This window comes from Drosophila arizonae, chromosome 5, assembly GCF_054131065.1.
Source record: "Drosophila arizonae isolate 15081-1271.41 chromosome 5, UAZ_ARI_1.0, whole genome shotgun sequence".
NCBI classification, from domain to species: Eukaryota; Metazoa; Arthropoda; class Insecta; order Diptera; family Drosophilidae; genus Drosophila; species Drosophila arizonae.
In genome coordinates, this window is record NC_142925.1 from 17183548 (window position 1) to 17198113 (window position 14566).

At 37.8% G+C, this 14566-nt stretch overlaps 2 protein-coding genes across 3 annotated transcripts in view; one reads left to right on the plus strand and one right to left on the minus strand.

Moving 5' to 3' along the window:
- The window catches only part of ttv (exostosin glycosyltransferase 1 ttv), a 90971-nt gene that overhangs the window by 24125 nt on the left and 52280 nt on the right, over positions 1–14566 (plus strand). The gene's annotated exons all lie outside the window — the stretch shown is intronic.
- LOC108615820 (uncharacterized) lies at positions 3528–8543 on the minus strand. Of its 2 annotated transcripts, XM_018010622.2 has the most exons (3): positions 7506–8542; positions 7366–7445; positions 3530–6446 (listed from the first exon to the last, which is right to left on the minus strand). In XM_018010622.2, exons 1-3 carry the CDS (start codon positions 7518–7520, stop codon positions 4964–4966), a joined length of 1578 nt encoding a protein of 525 aa, XP_017866111.1. In that variant the 5' UTR covers positions 7521–8542; the 3' UTR covers positions 3530–4963. The 2 variants fall into 2 exon arrangements, with proteins under 2 accessions (XP_017866110.1, XP_017866111.1); XM_018010621.2 differs by having other exon boundaries at positions 3528–6446; positions 7366–8543.

The window sequence follows — 14566 nt, forward strand, 5'->3', positions numbered from 1 at the left end:
GCAAAAGGCAGTTCGGCATTTATCACGCAACAATTACCTGGCCTTAAATATATAATTGAGTCGTCATAGAGCCAAATATTTCCGTCGTTAATATTCATTCCTTTCGCTGAGCAGCAAAGCTTCCATGATAAATGCTCAAAATGTTCATATTATGAGTTGGAAATGGGTTTTCATGTGTTCTTGGTGTGGGAGATTCTACTGCACTTGCTTGGAAATTGAAAGAGATGTTAATGGTTAAGACAGTTCCTAATAGAGCTATAAGAGCTATTAATTTTGTAATATGTATAAAATTTAATATTCGCATTAGAGCTAAGAAGCTTGGTTGTATGTTTTAAATTTCTAAATCACACTTTTGTGGTATTCACTTCTCGTAAAAGAAAGACCACTCGTCGATAGATAATGTCTGCTGATAATAGAACAAGGATTTTGTTCATATACAGCTATACAGGTGACCTGCCTAATTTATTATCATTATTATTATCTTTATTTTATTATAATTATTTTAATGTTGTTATTAAAATTTTTCTTTTATTATTATTATTTTAATAAATTTTTGTCTTTTATTATTATTGTAATTTTATTAATACTATTGTATTATTATTATTGTTTTAATTTTAATAATATTATCTGCTTATTAAAATTGTCATCATTATTATTTATTATTATTATTTTAATATTAATATTCTAATATTTTAATATAATTTATTATTATTATTATACTCATTCACGAAAGTGAATCAGTATATTGGTTTTGTGCAATGTCCGTCTTGCTGTCCGTCCGTCTGTCCGTCTGTCCGTCTGTCCGTCTGTCCGTATGAACGCAATCTATTTCGGCGCTATTGAAGCTAGAGACTTGAAATTTGGAACACATACTCGTGTATATCTCCGATTTATAAAGTGTTAAAATTTTCCCGATCCGCCCACTAGGGGCGTGGCAAATCGGAAAATGCATTTTCCGATATACCAGAAATCATGTTTGTTGAAGAGCTAGAAAGCTGAAACTTGGTATGTAGGTCCGCGTTGACCACCCAAGATCACGAGCTATGGCGGATATATCTACGCCCATTGGGGGCGTGGCAAATCGGATAAAACTGTATCTCCTAAAGTTGTAAACCTAGAATGCTGAAATTTTGCACGTCAGCTAATGGTATGATTCTATAAAGTCTGAAGATAAATTATAAGTCTACGCCCGTTGGGGGCGTGGCAAATCGGACCTGAAGATATAGTGATTTTTTAAATTCTCCTATATTTTGGACACTATTGATGGCAGAGACCTCAAATTTTGTATATATACTCGGACTGATCACCCAAGACCAAAAAGTTTTGTCGGATATATGTCCGCCCACAGGGGGCGTGGCAAACCGCAAAAGTTTATATCTCCTAAAGTATAATAGCTAGAAGCTTCAAATTTGGATAGTTGAGTTACTGGTAGCCTCCTCTATCGATTCCCCAAAAATAATTTTTACGCCTCTTTAGGGGCGTGGCATACCGAAAAATACCCTGTAATTTTCACATTTTTTTAGGGTAAGCATTCAAACTTTGCAGTTAGGGTAACGTTATCTCTTTCTAAAAACTGACCAAAAATGAGGTGTCTACGCCCAGTTGGGGCGTGGCAAATCGGAAAAACCTGTATATTCTACAGTATTAGAACGAAACTTAACTACTAAATTGTTGATGGGATGTGAATGAGTATTCCGCAGTCGGTAACGCCCGACTGCAACGTTCTTACTTGTTTTTATTTTGTTTTTATTATTTATTTAATTCATCATTTTTAATATTATGATTTATTATTTATTATTATTATTTTTAAAAATTTTTTTAAATTATTTTTAGTTCCTTTTTTTAATTTTTTATATTATTATTATTATTATTTTTATTTGTTTATTTTATTATTATTAATTTAATTTGTTTCCTTTTATTTTTATTACCATATTTGAGTCTCTAGATAACCTATTACATAAATCATCTTTCTCTCTGCAAATTTCCAGTCTCTTTTAAATTCTCAAATTAAATAGCTTTTAATGATTTTAATTTATTGTTAGCCAACTTTCTTTGCCAACTCCAGCTTCTCTTATGTAATTTGAAGCTACATGCACTGCACTTTAGATGGATAGCTCTCAGCTTGGCTATATTCGTCTCGTTGTTGCAGTTGTTGTTGTTGTTGTGCTCAAACGCACTTTAACAAATTTTCTATGCGAAATTCCATTATCCCTTTGACATTTTGCAGTTGAGTTAGCGACCTAGTTTGCCATACAGCGTAAATATCTCCAGACTTTTTTTTTGCTGCTGCTCTGTGTGCAAAATAACCCCAAAGAGCGCTAAAGAAGTTGAAACAAGTAGAAAAAAAATTGCTGCATGACATTATTGCCAGTCAGCTGTTGTTGTTGTTGTTGTTGTTGCTGTCGCTGTCCAATGTTCGTTACGTGGAATGTCACCCACCTACACACACAAACACTCACTCACACACACACACTTCCGCTCTGGTTGCATTGTTCATTTAAATTCTAATTTGTATTTGCCGCACTCGACAATGAGAGAGTCGAGGACAGCAGGACCTGGGGACATGGTGAGCACGCTTCCTGCCAGCGGGCACTTGGACAGGTACAAGGGTTGCTTCGCTTCAGCTCTTTGGCCTAACCCCCCTCCCCATTTCCCCTCTCCTCCAGCATTAAGCCACGTGCCCAATAATGTCCTTGAAACTTTTGGGGCGTGTCCCAGCGATTTGTTATTGTTGCCTTAGTTAGGTGCTGCAATCCTAATCGCGTTTTTTGGTGACGCTTTGCATAGCCCACTCAATTGGCGCTTTTAATGACTCCAGCCAGAAGCGAAGCAGAAGAAGACGTGTAAATGGTGGCCATTGAACAATGGAACGCCAAGGCCGCAGGAGCCCCAGCAAAGTGTCATTCGCTTGCTACATTACCAACGAAACGATTAGAAATCATTTGTAGTGGCTCGATAAGCACAACCTTTCACAGGTGTCGGGAAATGGCCGCTTGACGTCCTTTAATAGGGCTGTGAATGAACCGGAATCGAACATGACTAATTAGTAGCTTAAAGTGAAATTTTGTTGGTTTCATGTGGGTAACTTCGCTGAATTTGCAGAATTGATCGAATGATTCATATTTGGTTGGCACTTCTGATACAGACCACAAAAGAATATATATATAATATAAGAATAAGAATATTTTTCGATAGTTTTATAAGTAGTAGCACTTTAATTTGATCTGACTGATTATCGGGTATAGCAGCATTTAGTCAGACAGATTAGAAGCGAGTAAATGATTCATAGACTAATGAGTAGGTTAAATAGAGTGATTAGGACTGTTTATGTATAACTTGTGCAAGCAATGCAGTCTTGATTTAAAAGTTTGTATATTTTACAATTAATTGCTATAAAGTTGAAATATTTAAAGTAATGTATTATATTTTCATTGATTTTAATTTTTTACATTTATTGTTTTTATTTGTTTACAATTTTATTCAGTTTATTTTTGTATATTTGCTTTGAAAAAAAAGTAGTAAAATAATTACGGCTACAATTTAATACGTTGTTTTAGCATCAAATAATAAATGCTTGAAATTTATTTAAAAATAAAATACTAATATAATATAAATAAATAAGTTTTTTCTCAAAGTGGGAATGAAACACAATTTGCAGACAGACGAGAAACGGTCAACAATATTAATTTTCGTTATTCATTCACTTTTCATAGATCAGTTTTCTCAAACATATTTCTATTATATTTTGCTAATAAATCAATATTAAATTAATTAAATTCATATTATTCCATTATCAAGCTCAACATAATTTTATCAAAATATTTGTTTTACTGAAAGTGAGTTTCAATTTCATTTAAAAAATATATTGGCTTACGTTTTTGTGAAATTTATTTTATATATAATCTCTAAAAAATAGATAATCATTTTTATTAAATGTGAAAGCAGAGTTTAAAGTAAAATTTAAATTTAAAATTTGTTGGGTTAATAGAATAAAAATATTACAAATTTATTATTAAACAATAAATTAAATACACAAATTGAGCCATTTGAAATTTGTATTTATCTCTTATTAAAATCCTGCTTTGCTTAAAGTAATTGTGGCTTTGTCAGAAGTTTTTCAGTGAATCGAATGGATGGCAGTCATTGGACGAAATGGAGGAAAATTGGTTTCCCGCTGTGTGCTGCATGCTTTTCCTCTACTTTCATTCACTCTGCCTTGTGCTTACATTTTCCATTGCCATTCGCTCTGGCCAGTTTGGCTCTTAATTCAGCTGTTGTCGCCATTGCTTTAGGTACTTAATTAAAAACCGCATTTGTTGCATTTCTTTATTGTTGTTGTTGTTGTTGTTGCTGTGTGTGTGTGTTTTTTTTTCCTTCTACTATTTTAGCTGTTTTGTGAAGAGAAGAAGTGGCCTTGCGGCCGTCTCTGGGAATGTTAAAGCTTAGAATGTCTTATGGCTGTCTTTTGTTCTGGTTTGTCACTGGAATTTATAGCAGGTTTAACCCACTTTTAGCTGCGCTTGTGTGTTGGTTTTTTTTTTTTTTTTTGTATTTTTGGGGTCAACTTGAAGGCAGTTCAAAGCTTTAAATTGGTTGTCAAATGAAACGAGGGAATGTGATAAGTGCCAACGACTTGCAGGGGCGGGGAAGAGCTTGGGATATTTTACAATAATTAAAGTGCATTCGGCATAACGAACAGCAACGCGATAATGAAGTTGCATTTGCGTTGCGTGCGCTCGGTCCAATGACTTCAGTCAGTCCCAAATGAAATTGTTTTGTTGCGCAAAGTATTTGCGTGTGTGTGTGTGTGTGTGTGTGTATGTGTGCGTGTGTGTGGGTGTGTTAAACTCTTGCTTTTACTCAGGCCTTTTAAAAACTATGTTAACAGCTAGGCAATTAAAACGCTTAACTGACGCTTTGGCTATGCTTTGGTTACTGCTCCGCTGCTCCGCTTGCTACTGGGCTATACCTCCTCGATTGGATTATCGCTAAACTTGACGGATCCGCGCTGTCGCAGATTGGCCCGCTGTCTTTTGTACTCGCTGCGCTGCTTCTTCGAGGGCTGCACCGCCTGGTCGAAGGCCACCGCACTGGGTCCAATGGGACTGGTCAGATAGCTGCCGCCGTGCTGCACCTCCGCTGGCCATTTGTCGCCATGCATGGCCTCCACCAGGGCCGCCTCCATCTCGGCGTCGCGCTCCTGCTGATTGCTCTGACGCTGCTGCTCCTGGAGGCGTGCGCGTAGGCTGCTCATCGCAAAGCTAATATTGGATTGGGCTTGGCTGTTCTGCGGCTCGGCGAGAACCAGCTCTTTGTGGTGCTTCGGTCGGGCTTTACTGCTGCTACTGCTGCTGCTGGGCCTTGCGTTGGCTGCGGCGGCCTCGCGCTCGCGATACTTTTTCAGAAACGCTGGCGGATAATTGGGCACCTCGGTGGTTGTGGTGGTCGATGGTGCAAGGTTGTTGCTACGATTACGTGGACGGTGCGCGTGGCTGCCGCTGTGGCTGTGCTGGCTATTGGCATGGCTGTCGGGCGGGCTGTTGGAGTGACTGCTTGGCTGGCTGTGGGAGTGACTGCTCGAGTGACTGCTGGAGTGACTGCTTGGCTGGCTATCGGCCTGCTCGCTTGGCTGGCTGTGATACAGCTTGGAGGGCACAAAGCCGCCCTCCATGGGCGCCAGCGATTGCACCTCGCCGCTTGCCTCGCCCGTGTGCTCGGTCACCTCGTATTGATGGCCGCCCGGCGGTTTGGCTAGCTCATTTTCATTATCGTCATCGACTTGCTCGAAATCGTCGTCCTCCTCGTCCAGCTCTGGACGTCGGCCCACCAGTTTCTCGGGCTTGGGCAGCATTTCGCCAGAAGGCGCATAGTCCTTGTTGTCGTGACTGGCCGTAATTTGTGTGTGCAGCTGTGTCATGGCCTGAGGACGCAGCGTGACATAAGACGTGGGCTGTTCACCCGACTTGTAAACTGGCTTCCAGCTCTGGTATTCCATAATCTGGCCAGAGACAATCTCGTTGCTGTTGGTGCGCGGCTTGTACTTAAAATATTTATCCATGAGCGCCTCATCGCTGCTAGCGGGCACTTTGCCCTCAGCAATCAGCTCCTGCTCCTTCTCCAGCTGCCGCATGCGATTCTCGTACTGCAGCTTCGTCGACTCTGTGACCATGGGCTTCGGCTTGGGCAGTGGCCTTATCAGCTTCACCACCTTCTTCGGCGAGCCACGCATCTTGATTATCTTCACTGGCTTGTTCGTATGCGGATCTCGGATGATGTACTTGACGCGCGTCGTCTCCGTTGGCATATAGTCCATCATGTTCTTGCTATAGCTCGCTGTGCTGGGCATAAAGTCACCGAACATGGTCTTCATTATCCGTGCCCCACCGAACATGCGGCCCATAAGGCCGCCCATGTCCATTTGCTGCCACATGAAACGTCTTTGAATTCTGCAAATAAATGGGAGGAATGTCTAGATTTTTAATTTTTAATTTTCTTAGTTTTATTTTATTTATTTATTAATCTTTTTTTTCTGTATTATAGTTGATAGTTCTATGTTTGCTCTCAGAGTTTTCTCTCCTTCCTCATCTCACCTTATCTCTGTGCTTGGCATTGATTTATTTATTTATAAAATATCTGAGTTTGCTCTTAGAGTTTTTCCTGAATCATTTTATATGGAAACCTCTTTTGATTTGATTGCTCAGTGCTGTATAATTGTGTTAATTGTATTCTTTATTTTTTACTTTTTAGATAGGAGTTTTGTATTTAAACTTGACTATTTAATCGTCATTTTTATTAAAATTTAAAATTGTAATTTATTCGTTATTATTATTATTTATTATCTTATTATTTAATTTATTATTTTGATTTGATTTTATAAATTTAACACTAAATTTATATCAAGGTATAAATTTGTTTTAAAATTTTAACTTTTTACGTTAATATATGAGTTCTCATTCAAATTAAAAATTTTTATCATACATTTTTGGAGCGAATGAATATTTTTTTATTTTATTTTACTTAACTATATATTTTTTATTTAAATTAGATTTAATATTTTTTATTTTTAATTATTATTTTATTTTTTATTTTATTGTATTTTCAATTTTTATTTAAATTTGATTTTTGTATTTTTAAACCTTGAATTTTGCAATTAAATATGAGCTTTTATATAAATTTCAATATTTGATTAAGTTTTTAATGTAAATTTCAAATTTTTTTTTAAATTTCTATTAGATTTTTTATTTGCAAATTGAAATTCAAATTGAATCTTGCTACGTTTTCTTCTTAACAACCTTGGCAAACAGAAGCAATAATTCTCATTTTATTTTCTATACTTTATAATCACTTCCTGGTCACTTCACTTACCTGTGATCTTCCGCCTGTTGCTCGCCGCTCACCAGCTGCAGCAACAGCAGCAGCAGCAACGAAATGCAGCATCCGGAGATCTGTAGGCCAGGGCGGGACTTGAATGGCATTTGCATTGAATTGGTTTCTGGCTTACTTACGCAATGCTTCCTCATGTCGAGAGTAGTTGGGTCTGTGCTCAGGTATTCCAAGTTAGAGCTGCTTTATTCGCTGTACGCTGGCAATCGTCGTCAGTTGCCTTGCGATCGCCACTATTGACTGCCGGCGCCTGCGCGCCAAGCACATGATTTTATACACTTCACACGATCTCGTGGCAAGCGCTGCAGTTGCTCCAATTATGGAGCGCAGCGGCGGCCTGCGCTTGGCATTGGCATTTCACTTTCGGCTAAACAATGAATGGTTCGCACTCTTTCTCACTCTCCCTCTCTCTCTCTCGCACACACTCCTGTTAACAGCACGTCCCCCGCCTCCTGCTATGCATATTCATGTGGCCGCCTTTCGTCGAACAATTAGTTCCATTAGTTTCTGACTGGTTTTGTGGCTTTTACAACATATTTGTTGTTATTGTAATTTATATATATTTTTTTGCTTGTTGTTTTCTTTGTTATTGGCTTTTCCTTCCTTTAGCTGGTTGTTTCCGTATGCATTTTATTTTCTTGCTGGCTGATTTTTGCACCTGCCCTGGCGTGCGGCACTTGAGCATGGTTAAAATTTTTATTAAATTTCGTTAAATCACTGAACACAAGATTGCAACATATTCAATACGCGATTCGTGCCCAATTATGAGTTAATATTTATTAATGAGGAGGAGAGGCTTTTCTTTTTGCATCATTTTACTTACTCTTTTCTTTTCATTTTTTTTTTTTTTTTGCGCTATTTTTATTAATTAACGGCTCATCGGCAATTGTATCATAAAATTGATGGGCAGCAGCAGCGCCATCTGGCGAGCGAAACGTGCACTGGCCGGCCAATCGGCAAATGAGTCTGGTCCATGGGCTTTGGGCAAATGACTTTGTGGCGTGCGGTGCCAGATAGCAATCAATAATAATGATGATGATGATGATGATGATAGTAATGATGATAATGATGATGGTATAAGTAATGTTCATGACTGTGATGATTATGAAGTTGATGGCGTTCAAGTATTTTGTTTGCACATTGTGCATCCACTTGATGATTGCTGTTTGCACTGGAAATGCGACAGGTGGCGCCACTTGGCAAACGCTTTAGAATGGCTCGTTGTGTGTGTGTCGTTGACGTCTATTTGACTGTAATGAGATCTATTTGCCATGACATTTAATACCAAATACAAACTGCATGTGAAGCGTGCATTTTGATTTTATTTGATTTGCACTCAGCATGTTTCATATTCAGAATGTAAGTGAATAAATATTATAGTAAATTTATTTAATTGCATTCTCTGCATGAGGTTTAATGAAAATGTTTTTAAATAAATATTATCAGCTTATTTAAAGGCTTGTTAATTAAACTTCATGCAGAGAATACAATCAAATACACAAAGAAAATCAATTAAATTACAATAAGCATAAAACAAATAAATTTATTTTTATTTCAAATAAATATTACCAATTTAATTGAAAGAGTTTTCAGTAAATATCTTGCAGAGAATTTAATTAAATATAGGTAAATAATAAATTAAATATAGGTAGATAAATTCAGTAGATTGAAATCAAAATATATTTACTTACGTATCTTAGTTCCGTTGATATCTAATTTATAATCTGTAATCTATATATATAAATTATCAATTTACTTTGACTCTTCTCAATTTCTGTTCTGTGTTTTGAGGGCTTTCTTTATATTAATTTTGTTATTTTAAAAAATTTCTTAGATTTACTTATACTTAAAATATTTATTTTAACAACATTTTTTTAGAAAAATTATGACGACCGAAGAACTTAAGAGAAGAGGTTTCAATAATTCTTGCAAATAATCATTTATACATATATATATTTATATGCATATTTATTTATACGCATATACACATTCATTAACTCATAGGTCAAGGCTCTTATCGGAGCCTAAAGCGATTGTAATTCCCTTATCCCCACATAAGGTTGAAAACTTGCTAGACGCACTGATTAAACAGAGTTTAAGTAGAACACAATGAAAACTAATTTGCACGCAAATGCACTTTAGCACACACATACATACACATAAGTACTGCCCTTTGTGTGGGGGTTGGCCTATGTGTGTGAGTGTTTGTAGGCGTTTGCGTATTTGTCAAGAGCCTGTGCAGGATACAAATATTGCGCATACGCCGCGTGGCTGCACTCAATACCATTCTGTTGTCAATATAATGTATTTAAAATGCCATTTGTGTAAATGGATTATGTAATCGATGCATTTGCCATTGGATGTGCTCTTATGTGCGTGTGTGACCCCCTATGTACACACACAAACACACACACATTCATATATACTAAATGCATATTTGTATTATTGCTGGCAAGCATGGTTGGCTGATAACGATACGCAGTTGTTGCTGTTGCTGTTGTTGCTGCTGCTGCTGCTGCTGCTACTGCTGCTTCAACATTGGCATTCAGCTCGGCGCTGGTAGTCGTCGCGCTCGATATGTATATAAGTAAAAGCAAATTGATGCCTTAAGCCAAATATAAACACAATAAAACCAAACAAGCCGCAACAACAATGAGCAACAGCAGTCAGAGGGCGCCAAGTTACAAGTTGCTAGCAGAAAGGCACTTCCCCAGTCGGTTGTTGCTCAGCAGGGGGCGAGGAGCGAGGGGCGGGTAGGGCTGTTGGAGAATCCTAGGCGAGGCCACTGACGCAAAGGCAGTCAAGTCAGGCAGTTAGTCAAGCGTAAGGCAGCAGGCGGCTAACTGCAAATTGTATGAGCTCAAATTTGCCTGTAAGCCAGCCCAGCCAGCCAGCCAGCGAGCCAGCAGCCAACGAGACGTAAGAAGCGATGTCGACCCAAAGCCGGCAGCAGGCAGCAGGCAGCAGGAGCCTCAACAGAGCGCTGCAAATTGTATCTAAAATGTTGATAACATCGCATTTGTGGCACAGATTTCGCCTCACTTACTCAGCTGCCTATCGCAGCGCACACAAAGGCTGAGCATTAGCTACAATAACATTGACAACATTGGCAGCCGGGCAACATGCAGCTAGTCAGGCAGCCTGACAATGCGGATCGATGTGCTCTGGGCTGGCACTGGGGCATGTGATATTTGAGTTATGCGAAATGCAGCCTCTGTTGACTGTTGACCATTTGAATGTTGCAACAACGTTGGGATTTGCATTTCAGGTTTTTTTGAATTTGCTGTGACAGCCGTCGCTTAATAAATATGTGCAGCGAGGGCTGCGCGAATACTTGTGTGGTATTAGTTTTGCTTGTAAAAGATGCGTTAAAAAAAAGTTCGCTTATTTTTGGTTGGCAATGCTGATTTTACTTATTAAATAAATTGATGAAATTATAAACTTTTGTTATGTGCTTTTGATTTGATTTTTTTATATAAAAAAGATGAAATTTCGTAAAGAGCTTTACTGCTTATTTTTGTATTATTTTTCAAGCAACGGCTTATTAATATTTTATTATTTTTATTATTAATTTTGTGTTTTATTTATTTATTTTTTTATTATTATTCATTTATTATTTTATGGTATTTTATTATTTATTATTTGGTTTTTATCCTTTTATTTTAATTATTAATTTATTTTTGTTATTTTCTTATAATTTGTTTTATTATTATTTTTCTTTAATTTAAATGATGAATTTAAATGAATTTGCATTATAACTAATTTTATTTAAAATAAATTTTTGCTATTTTATCATAAAAAAATTTTTTTATATTGTTTATATGTGAAATATAAATCCAAACGCACATTTTTAAATTCTTTTCTTTGACTTCTTTTTTTGTTGCAATAATCATTTGGCTTGGGCAACTTGAGTTAAATCTTTTATATGTATTTCTAATTGAATTCCTTTTGAATTGAAATCTTAATAAAGAAATGCCACAATAGACATTTGAGCTATTGTTTGCTCTAAATTGATGTGTGGCTATGGAATAGATGATAAAATTTCTTTTGAGCTGCATACTTTCAAGGATATTTAATTATTGGCAAGCCATAAATACCATCCAGCCATTGTTTACTTTGAAAACATATTTGAATACCCTGGAAGGAGTACGAAATGTGCAAAGGGTATATTTGGTTGCTATAAGGATTTAGCCAAGTGTATCTACTCGTCTCTAGCTGTAGCTTTTACAGTATTGTCCATAAAGCAACAACTTTACCAACTCAACCCTAGGTCAATTTCGTATAGGATATCTTTTCATCAGCCAACAGATCCATAACTCTTTATTGCTTTTGTTTTTCTTTTGCACATATTTCACAGACCATTTTGTTGCTGTTTTCCTTATACAGCAGCTATTGTTGTGCTGCTCTTAAAATATATATTTACTTATGTATATTTTGTAAAGCAGAAGTACTACTACCTGTTTTATAGCGCAGCTGGTGTTGTTCTTGTTGTCCTTAGTGATTTAATGCCTGGGGCGCACTGGCTGTTGCATTGTGCAACTGTTGACGACACAATTTTTGCTTTATACTCGCTCTTTATACAAACACACAGACACATACACACACACACACACACACATAGTTAGTGACGATATAAAGGCAAAGATATTGCGCATACGCCACGTTGCAGCTTTATGTCCAATGTCTGTCTGTCTGTCATGTTGGCGCCGTCACAAAAGCTTTGAAGTTCCATAGATAAGCCGGGCAGAGTTTTGCCGTCTCGTTGTTGCCACGTTGTTGCTGCTCTTCCTCCTCCTGCTGCTGCTGCTGCTGCTGCTGCTCCTCCTCCTCTTCCTCCTGCTGCTGCTGCTGCTGCAGTTGTGCTGCATAACTTGAGGCTAATGGCCGCCTACTGGACAATGCGCGCCGCTAAAAGGCATTGCAAGAAACGGTCCATAAACTTATGTCATAAGATGCCCCAGTGACTGTGGCAAGATGCTGTAAGCCAGCAGCGCAATCCATGGGATATACGCTTCTAACTCCAGGGTTGCGCCACACATGGCTGTGCGAAGCATAATAATAATAAAAACGATTTTTTTATATAATGTTCTAGAGTTTTTATGAATTATCCTTTAATACTATTATTTCAAGGACTCGTTTTTCCTTTCTTTAATATTAAACAAAGAGTTTCGCATTTGAATGTTTCCTCTTTGAGCTGAAATGACAGAATTAGATTTTATATCCGACAGCCCTGGTCCATGGGATGTCCTCAAACTATATTTGACTATCCCACACACACTCACAAATGGTCACACGCACGCACACACACATACACTTACATTTTAAGCGCATTTAATGCGCGCATAAATTATTCAGAGTGCCGCTGAAAAAGCCAGGACTCCACGCTGTGCAATACTCAATTATTTTAGATTAGGTTTGGATTAGTGGTCAGTGTATGTTAGCCAAGTGTAGCCGAGCTTTTGGCCATATGACTCGCCGCTTGGTTCAATGTACGCCTGGTTATTGCACTTTATGTGCCCGCTGAAACAATACCGCGAACCGAGTTCTGGCTTTTAGTTTTTGTACAACGTTACGTTTATTATAAATGGGATAAATGTGGGTATATGGGTTTGTGGGTTGAGCTTGACAGTATTAGGCATAAAGATTGTTGAGGCATCTGAGCGAATTGTGGCCATGCGATCAAGAAGAGCGGCACTTGTATTTGAGCTCATTTTTAATTTGACAGAGCGAGCATATTAGCGCACTCTATACTCTCTAATCACGGAGAAAGAATAGAAAAACTTTGAAATTGAAACTCGAGACGATTGGTCGTGTTTTGCTTCTGCTCCCAGAGAGCAAAAGCTGTGAATTGTGAATAAAACTAAAAGTAATAATGATGATGAGCTTAAGCAGAGATGATGATGAACCTGATTATAATATTTGTAGGAGGCTTCACTTAAATTATTTCGGCAGCTAATGCTTATAAACTTCTTCGATTTCTAATTAAAATTTCGCTTCGCTTCTTCCTCTTCTGCTTAAGCTATCGCGCTCACGCCAACTATCGACAGTATCAAAGCCATCGATATGGCTAAGTGTCGATAGATATACAAATAGTTGATCACAGTGCTATTCCCTCTAGTCTCTACTTCATTTCCTAAATATCGAACAGAAATCACACAGATTATGCTCTAAATCACTTCCCATAATCTATATCTCATAAAAGACCAAATACACTGAAACTAAACATGATTAATATATGTGTTTATTCAAGAGGTATCTTGCTAGTGCGTCACTCAATTCCAATGCTCTCAGTTATTCGAGTTCGATTGGTGGGGCGAGCGACAACGGTGGCTCCAATCAATGTTTAATTGACCCATTTAGCCATCAGGAGGAGCATAAATAACATTTAAGCAGTCGGCGTTGGTTTCTTGTCGCTGCTAAAAGCATTCGTTATTTATCCACAATGTGTCCCGGGCGAAGTCCTTGTGATGTCAGCCTATGCGTTTAATTTATATTAATGTTGTCATCGTCAGTGGCCCGTTCACTCACTCCCCCTACCCCCTATCCCTCTCTCTCTCTCTCTCTCTCTTTCTCTCTGTGTGTCTCCCCCATAAACCAGAACTGCAACTGTTTAGCTGGCTCATCTGCGTTGTTTGTGGAGCGGGCACAAATTAATTTACACTGCACGAAATCCCAGATGCCTAATAAAAATGTTATGCCATTAAATTGACGCGTTTACAACGGGCCAGCCAGCCAGCCATCCAGCCAGACGGACGGACCATGCTACATGATTATGATGAGCCGTTTAGCTGCTGTCTTTATGGCCATTCAATCAGTTTGCTGTTTATGCAAATGAATTGACAGTACAAATTGACAGTTTGATTAGAACAAATTTTTGCAAATTTCTTTTCGCTCTCTCTCTCTCTCTCTCTCTCTCTCTCTCTCTCTCTCTCTCTCTCTCCCTCTGTCTCTCGCTCTCTTAATTTATAAGCTGTTTGGCTAGATATTTTAAGCCATTTTAATAGGCTTGCCGCTCAATAGATATTTGATTGCTCTTTTAGGCTTTTAAAGATTTCCATACATATGTGGCTTATGCAAAGAGAATTTCTAGTTTCGACAAAAATCCCGATGATAAATTTCATGTGAAATGAAAAGTTTTAGCTTGCGGCTAGACCAACTGAAAATTCTTGGTTTATGGCTAGCA